A 20,816-nucleotide genomic window follows, 5' to 3' on the forward strand; every position below is an offset into this window, starting at 1 on the left:
AGCTTAAACGTAGTGTAACAGGTATTAGAGCCTGTTGGTGTCTCTTAGTCTGTGTCCTGCCAGAGAGCCCATGTTTAACCCCCATGTTAAGTATTGTTTGAGTTTGTTTGTTCCTTTGTTTGTTTTGTGTCCTTATTATTTCTGTGACAACTATTATTAAAGGACTTTTTTGGTTACTCTCTCCGCCCATGGCGATCGACACCCGCCATTACACCCCGTTCATGACAGTTAAACTTTTATTGTAAGATATTATTTTTGTAAAGTTTATCTTTTAATATTTTAATTAATATAAACATACAGGATAAGAACAGATAAAATACCAGTTAAAAGTTTGGACACAGGGTTGAATTTATTCTCTACATTCTAGAACAATACTGTTTTTCTTTCTTTTTTTTAAACTAAGAAATAACACATGGCATTAGGTAATTAAATAATAACAACAGTGAGTTGTTTTGAAATAGTTATTGCAAGAACAGTATTGTCAATTTGATGTGCAAAACCTTCCAAGCACCATGCCAGAAAACCAAAACTTACCGCTGCTGCAAATTAGAAGTTTATTTATGGTTATTAGCCTCAAAGATCACCAATTTACAGCAATTCAGATTAGACCAGTTATGAACGCTTTATAGAGCATAGGTAGCAGACATATCTTAATATCAACTGTTTAAATAAGATTTGAGAAATGAGAGAAATAAAAAATCAGGAAATACCATGAAATACAGTAGGCCCCTGCAACCCTGAATACAGGATAAAGCGGTATAGACAGTGAGTGAGTGAAATACCATGGAATTATAACTTTTGAATGTTGTTCCATACCTGAGTACACTTAAATATCCACACACACTGATAAAGTAGGGGGCAGTATACACCTAGTTGGTTTGTGATCCACTCATCAGACTCATATTCTTCAGCCTTTGCCTACGCATACTGATATGATCAAGAATCTTCAATGATTATGTCACAGTCTAAATTGAATTTTAAATGATTGTTTTTTTTTTACCTCTGGCTTGAGTACACTATACCATTCTTAAGACCATCTGGGTTACCAGTTGACCTGGGCACAGTACATAGTACATGGTTAAGACTACTTAAAAAGACTTTGGGGGTCAAATGCTAGTGTGAATTACCCAGATAGCACAGGTACGTCGTGGAGACATCTGCTAAAGAGCGTATCATCTAGTAAACATCGCGTTCGTTTTTTTTTATAGTCATATTTTAATATGTAGATCACCTGTTTGAGCTGTTAAATGATACATCGTCTTTACATCTATACGACGTATCTTTATCATTCGAAATTTGCTGGTAGATATTTTACTAGAACGTATAGCACGTTTAAAGATGAACACTACATTAATTTGTACATTTTCTTTCTTATACACTCAAAAAAAGGAAGTTGGCTACCTGTTACATGTACTAAAATGTGTTTTGTACATAATTTCATGTTTCCAAGATAAACATGAATAAATCATGTTGTATTTGCATGAAATTCAACAACTTATCATGTACAGTGGAACCTCGGATTACGAGCATAATTCGTTCCGAAAGTGGGGTCGTATTCCAAAACACTCGTAAACCAATTTTTTTTCTTTTCCCATAGGAAAAAATGGAAACTTAAATTATTCGTTCTACAGCCCAAAAAAATAAATACATAAAAATAATTCATACAAAAATTAAGTAAAAATAAAACAAATTAACCTGCATGTTACCTTTAAAAAAAAAAAAAAAAAAAAAAAAACGGCAGATAAGCGTTTCCCTTTGTGCATGCAGGTGCTGTGTATGTGTGTGTGTGTGTGTGTGAGGCTAGAGTAAGTGGAGACTCTTGCTTTCAGCCCCTCCTGTCTCCCCCTTCTCATCTTACATATTAAAACTTTCTTCTCTCGTTTAAACACACTTACACATTAACGGAAAGACTGTTGTTTTGTTCAAAATTATTAAAGCTTCTAAGCTTTTCTTTTTGTGTTGCTCGCGACAGCGTAACAGCTCGTTAATCCATGCTCGTGTAATGATGAGATTGACAAACTCGTCGATGCCCGTTCTTTTATTTTCTGCATTGTCAGGTTATAGGACAAACTTTCTGGTGGATCCTACACTTAAATCCAACTAAAAAAACTACTGAAGAACAAAACTCAGGCTCAATATCCTAACTTAAATATCACACACACCGGAATGCATTACCCACAATGCATCTCCCACACTGGACTACACTTCCGTAAACAGAGGTCATAAATCAACGTCTCTCTCCCGCTACACTGTTTTATCTAAAAAAAGCAATAAACATCGCTAAAGACACTCGTGTGAGCGCAAACTAACAGAATCATTGCTGTAAAGTAAAACAAACAAACAAATGACCCAGCACCTTACCTCTGAAAAGATTCGCGACAGAGTTTCTTCGGAGAGCAGAGTGTGTGTCTCTTGCCTTCATTTCTGTGCACGTGTCTGTGTTTGTGATTGAGGGTTTCACACACACACACACACACAGCCGACACAGTGTCTAATTATGCTCGCGCGCACACACACACACCGCGATGAGGAAGAAAATAGATTTTTTACCTCTGTATTGAGAATTTCTTTTGCCTTACTCGAGCGCACACATGTGTGTTATAAGAAACAGTACACGCGCTGTACACACGCGCTTCCGAACACATAATAAAAAATGTTTCACCCACACGTAGTCACAGTGTTATAGTAAACAGTACACGCGTGCACAGATGTTGATTATACCAGTAAGAGACGAGCACTAAGACCCAGCAGGGGAGACGATTCCGCAGCGCAAGAGAGAGAAAAACCGTTGTGCGTCAGTTGTGATCACGTGACGCTCGGCGTCTAAACAAGAAGCGCATGCGTGAAACATGATACTCGGTGCTCGTAAACCAAGAGAATGCTAGTTTTTTAAGTTAAATTTTATTAAAAATCTTTGCTCGTCTTGCAGAACACTTGTAAACCGTGTTACTCATAATCCGAGGTTCCACTGTATTAGATAAAAAAATGTTGAGATAAACCAAAGAGATCTTGTCACTATGAAAACTGGAAATATCAGAGCAAACATCGCGAGAGGATATCGCGAGAAGAGAACACAGTTTGTTGAGAAGACAAACGTTTGGCGGGCGTGAGGAAAAGGTAAGCAGGAATTAATTCCAATCTTTCTAAATATAAATTAAATACTAAAAATAAATGTCACCTGCTGTTTAGCTATGTTTAGTTACATTATTTTGGTTTAAGCTTTTTCTTGTATTTTTAATTACACTTAAAATATTGACGGTTATATGCGTGCGCTTAATTTGCGGTTCGGTTCTGGTTTCGGTCTGTTCTCATGAGTTGTGAAGCAAGAGGAACAAAGTATAAATATTGTTCATTTGCTAAATTAAGTATCATGAATTTTAATTAAATATCTATCTCGATATTTTTTCACAGCAGTTTGTGACTGAAAAGTGTCCTGCCTGCATCTGACTTCAAGAGTTTCCTGACCAACCGTATCTAACAGTCATATTTAAAAGTCATAACGTACAGTTAAAGTACAAAACGTTTCTGTTGGTGTTTAATTTTTTCTTTAATGATTAATACTTATTTGTGGTGTTTTGTACATCTTTTCAAATTGAGACCTCATTTGTAAGTTGCTGCTTGTGTAAAACAGGGTTTTTATTAAATATAAAAAAAAAATCTCAGTTTTATCCCGTTTGTCTTATGCTTCCTTCCTTCACAGAATTCTGTTGACCATGGTTAATTATAATTAACCGAGGGTATTTATTTAAAATAATGGGAGGGGGGTGTTTTAATAAAACAACATCTATCCGACATGAATCAGACATTTGGCAGATGCGTGAACATCTGATTAGCATCGTCAAAAGAGTGGATCAGGGACGTTTGAATTAATTTACGTCTTAAATTCGTAGGCTAAGCGTCGTTTTAACATCTGGCATGGAGGTCTTGGCGACATCTGCCGGGTGAGCAAACGCCCTCTGCCAGACATCTGCGAGATGAAAAAGATAGACGTCTCCGCAACGTGTGTGTGCTATCTGGGTAGTGTTAGCCTCAGACTCATACTTTTGACTATTTGTAACACTTCTGAGTACAAATTATGCCAATAGCCTGTAATAATTTGTTAAAAACATTTAGGAAGGGACAAAGCACAAAAAAGTACAAACACTTTAAGTGTTAAGTTTTAGCTAATTATATTGAGTTAATCTCACATTTTTTATGTTTTTATTTATTTCATTACAAATTCATATTTGTTAGAAAACTTTTCTAAACTTTGTTTTAAAGAAACTAAGCCACTGTGTCTGATAACATTCAATTTTAATAAGCCAATGCAATGCAATATATATCATGAGATACAATTTTACTTACCCACTTTGTCTTTTTTAGATAGTACACGGTCCTTTGTTTTAATTTTGTATATTGTAGTATAGACAAATTATCGGGAGTCTCAGATCAATGAGTAGTATTTTAGTTTTCTTTCCTTGATGAGGGCCGTATATGTGATCTGACCTTTTTTTTTTTCAATTCTGAACCTTTCAAAAAAATATAACTGTAACATCTGTACCACCTCAGTCCGGGGGAAAAAAGATCTGGGTCACCAGATTACTGAACCGCTGCTTTGTCTCCCCCTAGTGTGTCTACATGTGTACTTGTTCCCCAGTATCTATATTATCACCAAATCAAGTTCACCTGTGCCTACCCCTGTGTGTCTCTATATATACCAGCTGAGCCCGTAGCCCTTTGTCTGTTCACTGTTGTGCACCTGTGTGTTTGTTGATGTGTATACGTGCTTATGACTTTGTTCCCTTCCCCCAGGAGTAAAGGTGTCTGCAGGACAGGGCAAAAGGCAGTCGGTACCGCCAAGGCCTACGGGCAGATCTGTACATGGACTAAAGGACAATGAGTTGTCTCAGTCAGAAAACAACTGAGTTCTAAGTATAAATAATAGTACTTAAAGCCTCAACATAGCCGGCATTATCTTTGGTTTTCGTTTTGTTTATTGTGTTTATAATTTACTTGAATAAATCTTCCTTGTTTGACCCTGCATCTGTGTCTGCAGTCTCTATGACATAACAATAACTTAATAGTTTTGTTAGCAATTTAACATGATAGTTTTGTTAGCTATTGAAACTAATCCCAGCATCCTCTCATTAACGGAGAAAACAAGAAAATAACCTGGTTAAAAAGCCAGTTAATGTGAGAAAATTACTGAATTGATTGGATAGAGTTTGTGTTTTCTAGGAAGGCAAAGGATATACTAGCATTTAGCATTAGTCTTTGCTTAGTGAATATTGTAGCATATCAATCTTGCATTATATTAAAACCTTGAGTGGTCATTCAGAATTTTTTTAAGAACATGTTTAACTTGACTAATAATGATTATGCTACCTTCTGTAAAAGTATATTTGTTTTTATCAAATATATTATATTATTTTATCTGGAGACACAGACATCTTTGGTAAAGATATTGGGAAAGGGCTCTTCCATCGGCTAGCACTTCATTAATTTTGTCTGAAGTGACAAGGGTTTTATTGCTAAGTGTAGTCAGCTGAAGGTTACCCAGTATATTGTGCAAAATATTTGTAGAATAATGACAAAAAAAATCACTAGGCAATCAATCAACCTTTGTCTTTACACACAAATGGCTGTCATCTTTTTAATAGAAATGGAACAATAGTGTCCCTGCAAAGAGGGACCCCTCAATGGGATAGATACATAAACACTATTTCCTTTGTGGCTTAACATGACTTAGTTCATCATTCCACTGTGGCATTGTGAATTATTTTATTGATTCTTATATATTTTCATGCTTTCTGACATGCTGTATTGCTATTTGTAGCTTTAGCAATTGTAGACAAAGTTTCAAATTTGCATTTATGCATTCAATATGAGTTCTAGCTTTTAAAGCTCAGAGCATTTTAGCTATTAGCAGTGCAGTATAGAGTGGCATATTCTTTTTCCAGCACAAAATAGGCTAAATATTAAGAACTGAATTTTAACTTCTTTGTCTTTCGGCTGTTCCCTTTCAGGGGTCACCACAGCGAATCATCTGTCTCCATCTAACTCTATGCTCTGCATCCTCTTCTCTCACACCAACTAACTTTATTTCCTCTCTCACTGCATCCATAAATCTCCTCTTTGGTCTTCCTCTAGACCTCCTGCCTGGCAGTTTAAACCTCAGCATCCTTCTACATATATATTCACCATCTCTCCTCTGAACATGTCCAAACCACCTCAATCTGGCCTTTCTGACTTTATCTCCAGAACATCTAACAGGGGTTGTCCCTCTGATGAACTCATTCTTGATCCTATCCATCCTTGTCACTCTCAAGGAGAACCTCAACATCTTCAGCTCTGCTACCTCCAACTCTGCCTCCTGTCTTCAGCGCCACTGTCTCTAAGCTGTAGAGCATCGCTGGTCTCAACACTGTCCTGTACACCTTTTCTTTCTCGCTGATACTCTTTTATCGCACAACACACCTGAAACTTTTCTCCACCCATTCCAACCTACCTGTACCCACCTCTTCACCTCCTTTCCACACTCTCTGTTGCTCAGGACCATTGACCCTAAGTACTTAAAGCTCTTATGATCTGATTCACATCCTCGTTCAAGAAACCCTTAAAGGGCTGGCACTAATTTTGTTTTAGGCCTCCATTCACCCTGCTTACCACTACGGCTAGCAAGTCTCACTGATCTGGGCTTACATGGCATCATGCATACGCACCATGTGTCATTTGGTTGAGTTTATTTGGGTCCTTATAGAATCATATTAAGTGTGCGTGCATGTTATTCACAAGTTCTGACGCATATCTTTCTTGTTACAGTGTTACTCACGACTCCAGACGTCCGTTGATTTCTTTGTCCCTTGTTTTATTTTCAACATCAACGTCGTTTGCTGTGTTCTGTAGCTTTGGTAGATTACAGTTACAACAACTCATTTTACTGTATTATTTAGCTTACAGTATCACGGTCAAAAGCTTGTGTTCTCCACACCTTTCTGTATCCTTCCGTGTCTTAACAACAACTGAACAACTAATGTGCGTGATAGACATGCAGCTACACAACTGTGGGATGATGTCACAGAACAACTTATGAAATGATGTCACAATACAACTTACGAGTATAATACTAAATGCCTAAACTAATAAACTTAATGGACTTAATGTATGATGCTTAACTAACAGACTTAATGCTTAACTAACAGACTTAATGCTTAATGCTTAACCAGTAAATTGAAATGAAATAAACACAACAACAAATCACAAGAATGAAATATGGCCCTTACATTTAGTCAGGTATGCTTGAGGGTTCAGTGATGAGCCAGTCTTGTCAATACAATACGTGGACACTTTGGTATAATAATAATAATAAAATGGAAAAACAAATAGCCTTCTCCTACCCCAGTCTTATCTACTCAACCAAACGTTTGATCACACAACAAGTATATACAGTAGGCTATATCACTATCTAAATGTAACACAAAATTAAAGTGTGACTTCCAGGACTGAAAGCAAACCCAACTAACCCACAAGTGTTAACTTACATATATGGAGGGCTTTGTCCATGAAGGTGGTTTGAAGAGCAATAGTCTTGACCCCCAGGTCAGAGCACGTTCTTTCCGATCTGTTGGCTTTGGCTCATTACATCCTGCTGACTGAGCACACACAACTGCAACAACTCAAACTCAGCATTATTCTACACTTGTTGAAGGAACCAAGAGTTTCTTCTGCAAGTACTTGTCCAGAAGGGGACTTGTGCGGTTCATTTACACTTTAAAAAAGGCGTTTTTTTAAACAATGTTTCTACATAGCAACAATTATATTTAGAACCGTATTGTCCTGAAGAACCCTTTTATGCTGAACAGGTTCTTTGTGTGACTTTAGGGTTCTGTATTTCCTGCCTTTTTGTTTTTCAAATCTGTAACTGACAAAACACCTACATCTCATTACTGGTTTCTGGAGCTCAAGCATCAACTACACAGACTGTCATCACTCTAAACAGGTACATTCATTATTTATTAAAAGGTCTGTACAGTGCATATGAACTTTTAGAGAGTATCCCATCACAGTTTAGAAGTGAAGACTTTATGGACTTCGAATAATGAAAAAATCAATAGTATCAGGAAGAAAATAACAGAGGTTCAACCTCTAATAGTATCTCACGATCAAGTTCAGCCTATAGCTTCACTATAGATTTTCAGTGCTTTACAGGTATAGGACAGGAAGAGCTGTATAAACTTATCGCCTCAGCTAAATCAACAACGTGCCTGTTAGACCCAATACCAACCAGATTTTTAAAAGAATGCTTACAGTTGGAGAGCCACTTCTAAACATTATTAATTTTTCATTATGTCTAGGTCACGTCCCTAAACCTGTCAAGTTGGCAGTTATTAAGCCGCTCCTTAAAAAATCTAATTTGGACGCAAATGAAATAACAAATTACAGACCGATTTCAAACCTTCCGTTCATATCAAAAACATTAGAAAAAGTAGTATCAGCTCAAATATGCACATTCTTGCAGGAAAACAACATCCTAGAAGAATTTTAGTCAGGTTTCAGGCCCCATCATAGTACAGAAACTGCACTAGTTAAGATTGCGAACGACTTGTTTTTAGCTTCAGACCAAGGCTGCATCTCAATACTAGTCTTACTTGATCTTAGTGCTGCATTCGACACCATAGATCATAATATTCTTATAGATCGTCTACAAAATCATATAGGTATTCAGGGGCAGACACTAAAATGGTTTAGATCATACCTGTCTGATCGATACCATTTTGTAGATCTAAATGGAGTACCGTCTCATGTAATGCCAGTGAAATATGGGGTCCCACAAGGGTCAGTTTTAGGACCTCTGCTGTTCTCAATATACATGCTTCCCTTGGGAAACATCATTAGAAGGCATGGGATTACAGTAGTTTCCATTGTTATGCTGATGATACCCAATTATATATCTCAACAAAACCAGATGAAATACACAAGTTGTCTGGATTAACCGAGTGTGTCCAGGACATAAAAGATTGGATGACCAATAACTTTTTTTTACTAAATTCAGATAAGACAGAGATATTACTCATCGGCCCAAAAACCAGCACACAACAGCTTTCACAATTTAGCCTGCGTTTAGAAGGATGTAAAAGACAGTAAAAGACCTGGGCGTAATATTAGACAGTAACTTGTCTTTTGAAAATCATATTTCCAATATCACAAAAACAGCCTTTTTCCATCTTAGAAATATTGCCAAACTTAGGAGTATCCTATCCGTATCTGATGCAGAAAAGCTAGTTCATGCATTCATGACCTCCAGACTGGACTATTGTAATGCATTACTAGGTGGTTGTCCTGCATCCTCAATAAACAAGCTACAGTTAGTCCAAAATGCAGCCACCAGGGTTCTCACTAGGTCCAGAAAATTTGATCATATAACACCTATATTATCATCCCTGCACTGGCTACCTGTTCAGTTTAGAATTAATTACAAAATAGTACTACTTACATACAAGGCTTTAAATGGTTTAGCTCCCACATATCTAACCAGTCTTCTGATACGCTATAATCCACCACGTACTAAGATCACAAAACTCTGGACTTCTGGTAATTCTCAGAATTTTAAAATCTACAAAAGGGGGCAGGGCATTTTCATATTTAGCTCCAAAACTTTGGAATAGCCTTCCAGACAGTGTTCAGGGAGCAGACACGGTTTCCCAATTCAAAAGTAGACTCAAGACGCATCTCTTTAATCTGGCATACGCGTAACTCATAACATCATACTCCAGTACACCTATCCTGAATGGCAACTACGCTAATTCTCTCCATCTTTTCTGTATTTTTCTACCCATCCCGAGGCATCTGGAGATTGTGCCAGCTTTAGTAGACAAAGGCCAACCCTGCGAGGTTTCTGAGGCATCCAGAGAAGGACCAGCTCCAGCTGGATTCTGCTTTATGATGGCTGGAGCTACACATCCTGCTCCTGTGCTTCCAGTGACCCAGACCCCATCTGCCCTCTGCACCTACTGACTCCCTGTGCTGAACTGGACTTCATGTTAATCTACACAACTTTTGGTGTATTGAACTTTCACCTGCACAACACACATGATGTTATTTCTATCTGTTATCACCCAGATGAGGATGGGTTCCCTGATTGAGTCTGGTTCCTCTCAAGGTTTCCTATTGCCATCTCAGGGAGTTTTACCTTGCCACCGTCGCCGTCACTCTTGGCTTGCTCATCAGAGACATTTCATTCATCATTTATTTATCTAATTATTATCCAGACACATTTTTCTCACACATACACACTTCCATTTTCTTTTCTTTTCCAAAAAAAAAAAAATTATTTAATTTTTGTGAAGCTGCTTTGAGACAATGACCATTGTTAAAAGCGCTATATAAATAAAATTTAATTGAATTAAATTTTAAAATGTAACTTGTTTCCTACACTCAAAAAATGATTCAAGCCCCTTTTAAATATAACATATTTAAATATAGTTTGCTTTGTTTTAATATATGAATTTTAAAAATATACATGTATATTTAATAGCTGTAACACAAAAAGTTTGAAAAGTTTCACCTATGAGATTCATTAATAAAGTAAATTAGTTTGTTTAGGGAACTGCCCACTGAGCATGTGCGAGAACACGCTTTACTAATCTTTGCCCTAAGGCATTTTCTCATTAGGGCTGCAACACCTGTGGGGAGGATGATACATTTACGTTACTTACTTTAACTTGACGTTCATTCCTCTGTAAGTATTTTTGTGTATTTTACTTTGCTATTTACCAAAGTATGTTTTATATTAAGCAAGGTGAATTTTGCTTGGTTATAACGTGATTAAAGCTGGAGTTGGCAGGTTTTTATTAATTTTTTTGCTTATAAGGTTACGTTAGCCTCTCATGCTGCTGTGCTTAAGTATCTCAGGCAGGCCAGAGGTCCGCTTGTTGCAGGAGTGGGAGTGAACTATGGTTACGTTAAACAGGGTTATATTCTGACTCTTCTAACTTTTACAACCGCGAAATCCATGTCGCAACTATTGCTACCTTAAGTTGAACGGTAGTGTAGGTTATGCTTTGGTATTAACTTTAACAGTTAGTGTAACGCCTCTAAAAAGCAACTAATGAAAATCATCGTACTGTTACTTATTTATACTATCCAGAGGAAAGAAAGAATGCGCACAAGTCTAGTGTACAGTATTGTAACTTTTCTCATGCGTGCGGCTCAACAGCAGCACCTCCACTGTGCTTTTCCCTCCCCCCTCATGTGCAGGCAGGACAGACTGAGTTTTATTCTCCTCTGATGTTCTATAGTTGTCCAGGGAGAGACAAATGCTCACTGTGCCCTAACAAACATTTAATGAAATAAGTGTACTATAATGTATTATTATTATTAATAGTATTGTTTAAATAAAATTGGCAGTTTATTTTTTTTACATGCTTGTTTTATTATATATACTTTCAGTGCTGCTGTAAAATCATTGCTTATCTAATAAAAATGTTAGTTTTGTCTTTTACAAAGTGCTTTGCTGAGTGGTCATATGCAAAGTTGTCATTGTCACCTTTTCAGAATATCAGCAAGTGAACTTGCACCTCTAATGTATTTATTTCATCTTTTGCAGTTTGATCAGCATTAGAAAGCTTCTTGGGGCAGACTTCTACTGTATTATGGCCATTTGTTTGGTGTGATATATGCTTATTGTCTTTGTTCTCCTTTTCAGAATAATACATGTGGCAGTGCAAAGAATGCAATTTGGAACTAGCTAGCAGATATTTACTGTTGCAGCATTTTAGGCAGACTCATGGGCATTTTAGGGGCAGTTATCGATATCCATGTCCATACACAGATTGCCTGTGTACGTTTAACACATGGAATAAGCTACTAAATCACACATAAAACTCATGCTAAGCAAAAAACTTCAAAGCAGGTGGAAGTATCTTCATTCCAGTGCTATGTGTGCTCATGCAGAGAACTAGCAACAGAAAGGGACTTTTTTCAACACATCAATAGACATCTCGGGCATTATGAAACAGTTCAGTGTGTGTTTGTAGGATGCACATTTAAAACTAATATCTACAGTACGTTTAACACTCACAAAAACAGGAAACACGACCAACATTCATTAAAAGACTTTAAAGCCAAAATCATCAGGACAAGCAATCAGTTACATCAGTCAGACATTAAAGATAGATCAATGGAGTCTGCGAATAGAGATTATGAAAATGAAACACTAGGTAGTGGTGATGCTGTAGAATTACACCTGCCAAATTCAACTGAAGAGAAAATTGCTTGCCTTTTATTGAAGTTGGAAAATATTGTTCACACTTCAAAGGCAGTTATTGACGAGATCCTTTCTGAACTTCACTACATATTAAGTACAGTATCTTTGCCTGTGACGAGAAGTATTGTATCGGATACAGTATATTCCAGATCCATACACTGCAAATTGAGGAGCCAGTAGTTAATGAACTTTCTACTCTTCTGTGCAAATCTAATCCATTGGGCATAGCTATTGCAAAAGATGGGCCTCTTGCTACTGCATATAAACGTACACAGTACTACTTCTCATTTTGGTGTTATAGAGCCGGTCGAGTACATACTAGATGTCCACAGTGTTACGTTCCCCTCTAGTCTAGGGGTGGAAGGGAAGTAACAAAATAAATTGAAATAGCAGATTTTGATCTAAAATGAAGAATACAATGTTAAACTTCACAAAAGAGAACACACTAATCTCAGATGCCAAAAAAAAAAAAAGATTTTATTTACAAACTCAAATATCCAAACCAGGGAGCAAAACAAACTTCAGGAGGGAACAAGGCCAAAATAACAAACATAACAGTTCTAACTAAGTTTTAAAGAAAGCTGGTTAACCTCACAAAAGAAAATACCAAATAAACAACAAGTCTTACCTAGCTCCCTTACTAACTTAACACATGAGAAAAGATGGTACAAAAATAAATGTCATCCTCCTCCCTACAGCTCCAAATAAAGTAAGTAAGTAAAGACCATAAAGCACTTAAGTTCAAGACAAGTGTAGGAACAGAGTTGTAGCAATAGCTACAAAAAGATGACAACTGGTGAAGTTACACTTAGCACAAGCTAACACCTTAGCACAAGCTAACACCTTAGCACTAGCAATGGCACACAAGCTAATGGCTAAGACAGGAGAAAACACAATAGTCTCTGGTGAGTTGGTCAGTAAACAGGAGGGCACCCACTCCTACTGTAAGCTACTCTGCTCTACACTACCTATCCACAGTACTGCCCTCCTCGTCCTTCAGGTGTCTGCAGCCTTTAACTCCAAAGAGCTCTCCTCGTTAGCCAATGTGGATCCAGCGGTGATTGGTGCAATTAGGCACAGCTGAGCTACATCAAGCTGGCTGTGTGTTAGACGAGGGAAAAGGAGAGAAAGAAACCGAAATACTGTAGTATAACAGTTCATGTTTACACAGCATAAAATAAATACGTCAGAGGACGTAACAACAGAAATAGATCATTTTAATACTGTATATCCCTGTTTTACAATGTTTGCAACAGTTGCTTTCTCATAAAGATGTCCTTGAACATCTTGAAACTCCAAAAATAGACCAGTTTTCAACTGGTGTCCGTGAATACAGAACTGTAAGAGACGGTGACTACTATTAACAAAATAATTTTCTGTCTGGTAAAGGTTTGAGAATAGCAATTAATCTTTATGTTGACGATTTTAAGATATGTAACCCTTTTGGGACATCTCGTAAGAAGCACAAACTCTGTGGTGTCTATTGGGTTTTAGGTAATGTTCCACCAGGTTCACATTCAACACTAGTCTCTATCTAATTAGCTGTTCTCTGCAAGTCTGATGATGTAAAAGCTTATGGCTATAAAAAAAGTGTTGCAGCCACTTTTGCAAGACTTGTGCATTTTAGAAAACCATGGTGTATTTATTTCTCAGCTAGGTCAGTTTGCTAAAGGTTCTGTCCAGTGTGTAATAGCTAACAATCTTGCAGCTCATGGAATAAGTGGATTTGTTGAGAGTTTTTCTGCTGGGTCAATATGCAGATTTTGTACGGTGATAAATCAGAATTTCAGACTAAGGATGTCAAGTCAGGTGCTTTCCAACTTAGAACCAGAAACATCCATGATGTTCATGCCCAGACTGCTCAGGAGAACGCAACTATTTGTTGTGGTGTCAAAAAACAGTGTGTTTTAACAGAACACCTTTCATATTTTCATGTTAACACTGGTTATCCTCCTGACATTGTGCATGATCTCTTTGAGGGTGTTGTTCCAGCTGAGCTTGCACGCTGCATTAGTTTATTAATCTCCAAAAAATACTTCACTCTTACTGATCTTAACAGCTTAATCCAGACATTTCCGTACAAATGGGCGGACAAAACCAATAGGCCCCATGCCATACCACGCACTTTCACATCAAGCAACAGTATTGGTGCCAATGCACATAAAAATTGGACTTTGCTAAGATTGCTTCCTTTTATAATTGGGTAAATTGTTCCAGAAGGTGAGCCAGCATGGCAGGTGATTCTTGACCTTAAGGATATAGTTGAGTTGGTTGTGGCTCCTTTGCATACAGATGAGACAATTGCATATCTTGAGGCCAAGATTTATGATCACAGACAGCGGTATCTTGAACTTTTTCCACAAATCAAGCTCCCACCAAAACATCACTATTTAGAGCACTATCCGCAGATGATTCGTTGCTTCGGACCTCTGATAGCACTGTGAACAATGAGATTTGAGGCTAAACATAGCTTTTTCAAAAAGGTTGTTCGTCATACAAATTGCTTTCAAAATATACTGTACCTCGTTCACTAGCTATTAAACACCAATTCATGCTTGCCTACCAAACACACTCCTCCAGTCTCAAAAAGTCATCATTAGAGGTCACAGATGTTTCAATCATGCCTGTTGATGTTCCTAATGAGGGAGTAGTGTCTGCACTGAGGCAGAGATACCCAGATGGTTCATATGATAAAAAAAAATGTGTCTTGCAGTGGTATACGTTACAGTAAGGGGATGCTTATTGTGCATGGCTCTGTAGATAGACTGCCTAAATTTAACGAGATCATTCAAATGTGCATTATTAAGGAGAAGCTGTTTTTTCTAGTCAAAGATTTATGTCCTTGGTAAAGGGAGCATTATGGTGGATTTAAGCTAACTGCCTCACCCTCTAGAGAGGTTGCTCTGATTGAGGTTGCTAAATTGGAAGACTCCTATCCCCTTGTGGAGTACACAGTTGGAGGTTTGCGCATGGTAATGTTGAAAAGGTTCATCATCATTAAAGGTTAGTGTCATTGTTAAGCCTATGTACCTCAAATTTTTAAGTCTGTTATTATTTTACACATTTTTACATAATGCTAATGTATTATTCTCCTTCTCCCTTGTTTATGCTCCGACTAAAAGTGTTCCATAATGGCGAGGCAAGCTGTTCTGCGGATAATATTTGGTGATGAATCTGATTCAAAAAAATTGACTCTGGCTTCTGGAATTCCAGCAACAGTGGAAGAACTGGAAACATTGATAAAGACATTCTTTCAAATGCAAGAGGACTTCCGATTGCATTACATGGATGCTGACTTTAACAAGTTCATAAACCTCAGTGTCAAAAATTCAAAATAAAAGCATGCTAAAAGTAATATACTCTCCTATCCTGTCACCTGTGGAGCCCTACATCATTTTGGACACAGTAGACTCATCTGCTGAGACCTCAAATACCATGTGCCCAGACCCTCAAACCCCAGCTTCATCAATAGCCTCATCCTGCATTGATGATACACTGTACATGTCAACCCCGCATTCATCCCCAGAAACACAGCTCTCAGGATTATCTTCCTGGCCAAAATTTTTTGTGGTACCTAAGTTCACGTATGATGCCGAGTTTGAGCTACACCAAAAGAATATAGAGTTTGAGACCAACGGAACATACTTCAACCCTGGCCCTAAGCTGAAAGGAGTCATTTTTGATGGCCTAGTTTAAGAAATGATGAAATACACTATCAATGTGAGGAGGTAGCTGCAGCTTTGACCAGGGCATACCCTTGTTTGTGGCAGCTGGGATCTGAGACAGGGTTTGGGGGTTGGAATCAGTCACTTAAGTATAAAATGCAAAACTATCGAACAAAGCTTGGGCGACTCGGACATCCTGATATCCATGTAAACTGCTTGAAGCACAAACAAGAAGGCCAAGGAAAGGCTGCAGCTAATATTAAGGAACCAAGGAAGGCGGAAGTTAACTACATTCCTCTGCACCCAAAAGGCGAATCCACAGAAAGCTTGGAGAATGAGAGAATTGCTTTATTGTCAGAACTAAAAAAGCGTGACAATGCATTGGTGATTAAGGCAAAAATGGAAAAAACCTTCTCCTACAGACGCTGGGAGATTGTGGAACAAAGGCTTATGATGGAGGAGTTCAAAAACAGATGGCCGGCCCTGTTTCTCGAGAGTGAAGTAAGTAATGTTAATTATTGTTCATGTTGTTTAATGGCTGCCCGATTGCAATTAGAATTTTTTTTATAGTATATTGTATATTGTTTAAATATTTCAGATAAATGCAGAGTTTTTGCGGATCACCACTAAGCCACTGCGATCGAAGTTCCTGGCGCAGCTGGACCATTTTTCAGAAAAAACTAATACAGATCTTTAACAAGAAAGAGTGGAAGAGTGAAGGGGCAAAAGATTAAGGCCATCCTGGCCATCAAAGATTCTGTAAGTAAAAACCCATGGGAAATGCTTTCACTGTATTAAGGTGATTTATTGTAAGGTTTTAGTCCTTAGCTGCTCATTTAAACACATTTAAGAAATGTTACATGGCCTGTTTATATGATGTTTTTATCCAAAGCACTTCATTGCATTTACATTTAATTCACCCAACTCGCACGCCAACCAATGGCATTCTTTAGACAACCTGCTCTCCTCCCTGTTCAGCCGTTGCACCCACATTTGGCTAAATTCTATCTTGATTCTTCCCGCTGCTTTAGTGTGACATCATCGACATCAAGAGGGAGTGGATCCTGAGGAGCCTTGTGATCTACTTCAATGAGGATCCAGACTGCAAGCTGTTTAACAGTTATGATGAAGGATCTACAACCATGGGAAGTAGAGTGATTTTGCACTTCCCAGACAAACTAAGGGTTGATGGGGATTTAAGTTTGGAATTCTATGGTCTTCACCTCAAGTTTGCCTGCTTCGCCTCCACATGCTAACTCAATTGTGACTCTACCCTCCACCCTTTTCAACTTGCCATAAAGCTGATGGCAGTGTCAGCTGGTGCATCCATTTTTTTCACACTTCCATTTTTTTCAACTCAAGTTGAAATGAATCTAAACAGATTTCAACAAAACTGTTAATCCTTTTGATTGTGAATGGCCAGAACCTTTTTTGTGTAACAAGTCAAACTTGTCAGTTTGTTACATTTAAAAGAATATGGGTATCTATATTAGTTATTAGATGGGTTAGTGGTTAATGCAGCCAGTTTCTGTTAGCCCCTAGGATAATACACCAAAAACTGTTTTTCAGTGTATGAGTATGGAACTGTTTGTACAATGGAGAAGAAAATAATGCAGTACTGTATATCTCTGGACTGAACAAAGTAGAGGGAATTTAGCTTTTGCCATATTGGTTGTACAATGACCTACATGGAAGAGTTTGGCTTTACTGTTTTTTTATTTTTTATTTTATTTTATTATTATAGTTTTTATTTTTCAGTATTAGTAAAATATTTTTCTTTTTCATTTGCACTTATCTTCATGTTAACATAAAATGTAAGCCTGTTAGATTTAAAATTTCTCAGGGGTAAAAGTAATTCCCGCAAATATTTTCTACAGCCTTGTTCAGCTTTTATTACATATACAGTTGCTGTATATTTAGAACAATGTTTTATAATTGATGTTTAAACTGTTCTTCAAGTAGTATTAAGAAAATTTAATATAAGTTGTTTTGCATCATTGATGGTTGTTTTATCAAAACCAGACATTGGCATCCCCTGTTTGTAAAGCAGTGCAAAGCTCTCCATCTACAGTACAAAGAGCCTTTTTTTTTTTTTTTTCTTTTGCTCAAGGGATTCGGAATAGCTGGGAATTTATTTTTCACCGGTTATGAAGCTTTTACATAAGTACTATTTCAATTTACTGCTCTTAAAGCCTTTTTTTTTTTTAAGGTAAACTTGGAGTCTGGTTTCAAGTCTAAAAGTTAATATATCGGTGTGTGTATTTGATTATTGATGCTAAATTAAGGGGTTACTGTTATCAGCCTTGTAAGTGTTTTCCAGGTTATTCTAACATTTAAAATTACAGTGTAAGCAGCACCTTTTGTTTTCCGGGTAATATAACACCTCAAATGGGTTTTGTCTCATGTCTTAATCGGAAATAAAAATGGAAAACATAACTTAATAACTTCATTTCCTATTAATAGTATTAGTTTAAGTTGGACAAACAAATAATTTTCACGTATTTATTGCAATTATTATAAATAAATTATTATTGTAGCTGCATTTGATAAAAATTAGTTGGACTAACTCAATTAAATTATAGTGCATGGATATATTTCATTTGAGTTGGGGCTACATATATTTATTGGATGGAAATCCTGCCCACAATTTGAGTTCAACCAATGGGTTATTTTTTTCAGTGTACCAATTTTTACCCCCTGTTTGTAGTTTAACAGAAGCAGCTCTGTTTAGCTTAAGATGCCCCTTCTCCATGGGGTAATTAACAGAAATATAATCCATATGAAGATTTTTTTAATTATTACCTGGGTTTGCATAAACAGTCACAAAAATATGAAAGATATCCCATGACATCGTTTCTTCCCTCTTTTTAACACATAAATTGATTACATACTGTCTATCTTTACTACTTTTGACATACATACATACATACATACATACATACATACTTGTTTATGAAACTACACTGTAACCTTAAACTCATTTGTGCATTTCAGATGCTGTGGAATATTATAACTTCACTATCTGCAGAGAGAAAATGCCTCACAATTTTACAATACATTGACAAGCAGAGTTGTGTATAATGTTACTGTGTAACGCGTTACTGTAATCTAATCACTTTTCCTGATAATGCATATAACGCGTTACATTTTAAATGCATGTAATTTGATTACAGTTAACAATGTCAATAACATGTTACTGGCGTTACAAATGTAGTGTTTAAAAATGTATCAAAACGCATTTAAAAATCACGTTTGTAAAATCAAAGTTAATGGTAGGAGAATCAGTGGTCGGAGAGTTGTGTAGTTTTACCTTTGATGTTGTAACAGGTTCACTGTGTGCATGGACACGAGGCGAGAGGTCTTACGCAGTGTTGCCAACTATTTTCAACGGAAGGTAGCTAAAGTCTGCTCGAAAAGTCGCCAAATGTCGCTAGATGACGTCATGCGTATATTTGCATATTGATGACGTAATTACATTTTGCGTGTTTTCCCTAATCCTTCCTCATGTGTCCAATATAATAATGAATTTAAGCTTTGTAACAGTGAGTAATATAAGTGCATCGGGAAAAAAAATAAATAAATAAGAAAGAAAAAAATTCAATAGTTTTATTTCAAGCAAAGGAGAAGCAGGTAAGTGATAGGTCCATTGCAACACCGTTTGCACATGGGCAGCTCATTTACATCCATGTTAGCTGCTGTGCAGTCACGGGAATCTGCTGCTCCTTTCAGCCGGAGCTAGCGCTCACTGATCACAGCAGACACAGAAAGATGAGTAACTGTCCCGGGAAAGCAACACCTCGTGCTTACAGGACAGTATTGGCGACATTTGAAAACTTGCTAAGGTTTGTCCAAAAGTTGCTAGATTTATCGCTAGGCGCTTTTTTGAAAAAAAGTCATCAAGGGAATCTGACAAGTTGCTAAATCTAGCAACAAAGTTGCTAAGTTGGCAACACTGAATGCAGCGATTTATTCTTGTGCAGCAATTTATTTTAGACAAAGAACATTTTTTAATATGCATCGGAACAGGATATTTTTAATTTACATATCGCTTACAAGCCAGGGCGGTATCACTTAACGGCGGATTCGCGCATGGGCAATTCATTTGCAGTCGAGAGTCGTAGGAGTGAGCATCTCCTGCTGTAACTGCAGCTGGGGGGGGGGGACTCCTGCAAGAGGACAGGCCTGTCTGTAAGTGCTTTGGGACGGTGGAGGGGCCGGCGGCGGCAGCTGCTGTGGCAAGTTGAGGAGAGTCAGTACGGACACATCAGAGTCTCCAAAAGTCTCCAGTAACACAAGAAAAAGTCGCCAGATTTGTCGCTAGTCGCTTTTAAAAAAAAATTGTCGCTAGAGGGATTTGAAAAGTCGCTAAATATAGCGACAAAGTCGCTAAGTTGGCAACACTGGTCTTACGGGAGAAGGGGGAATTTTATTTAGAACAAACGGGAAAGGAGATGGTTAAAGGAAGGAGGAAGGGGAAAGCTAAGGATTTTTAACGCGGAGAAAGTGCGAGAGCCGTCAATATTAATTATCGCCAGCCGGCCCGATCTGGCGGCCTTGCGCCTGCGCGCACCTGCAGAATGGGGCGCCTACGTAAGGAGCCTAAAGAGTGAGTGAGGACCGAGAAAATGTTGAGGCGCAGCCCATCATAGGCGCACGCAGTGACGGGTGTTTTCAATATAACTTGAAAGCAGGCTGGACTGGGACACGATTTCAGACTGAGAAATCCCACACCAACCCAGACCATCCTATGCACCCAAATAAAAAAAATAAAAAAAAACACAGAGAGCCTTATTTGTTTCCCTCTATACATCTCTGGAAAAAAAGAATATCAAAAATGTTATATATATATATATATTAAAAAAAACGTGTTGGTGTGCTATTTTGTTTAATGTTTGTAATGCTAGCAA

At 37.5% G+C, this 20,816-nt stretch overlaps 1 protein-coding gene across 1 annotated transcript in view; it reads left to right on the forward strand.

Annotated features, from left to right (window-relative positions):
- The window catches only part of LOC128526425 (uncharacterized), a 44,220-nt gene that overhangs the window by 10,083 nt on the left and 13,321 nt on the right, over positions 1 to 20,816 (forward strand). Inside the window, exon 3 of the mRNA XM_053498252.1 lies at positions 16,941 to 17,058. Within this exon, the coding sequence (XP_053354227.1) occupies positions 16,941 to 17,058 (118 nt within the window). The remainder of the gene's footprint in view (positions 1 to 16,940; positions 17,059 to 20,816) is intronic.

The sequence above is a fragment of the Clarias gariepinus genome, chromosome 6 (genome assembly GCF_024256425.1).
Source record: "Clarias gariepinus isolate MV-2021 ecotype Netherlands chromosome 6, CGAR_prim_01v2, whole genome shotgun sequence".
NCBI lineage: Eukaryota > Metazoa > Chordata > Actinopteri > Siluriformes > Clariidae > Clarias > Clarias gariepinus.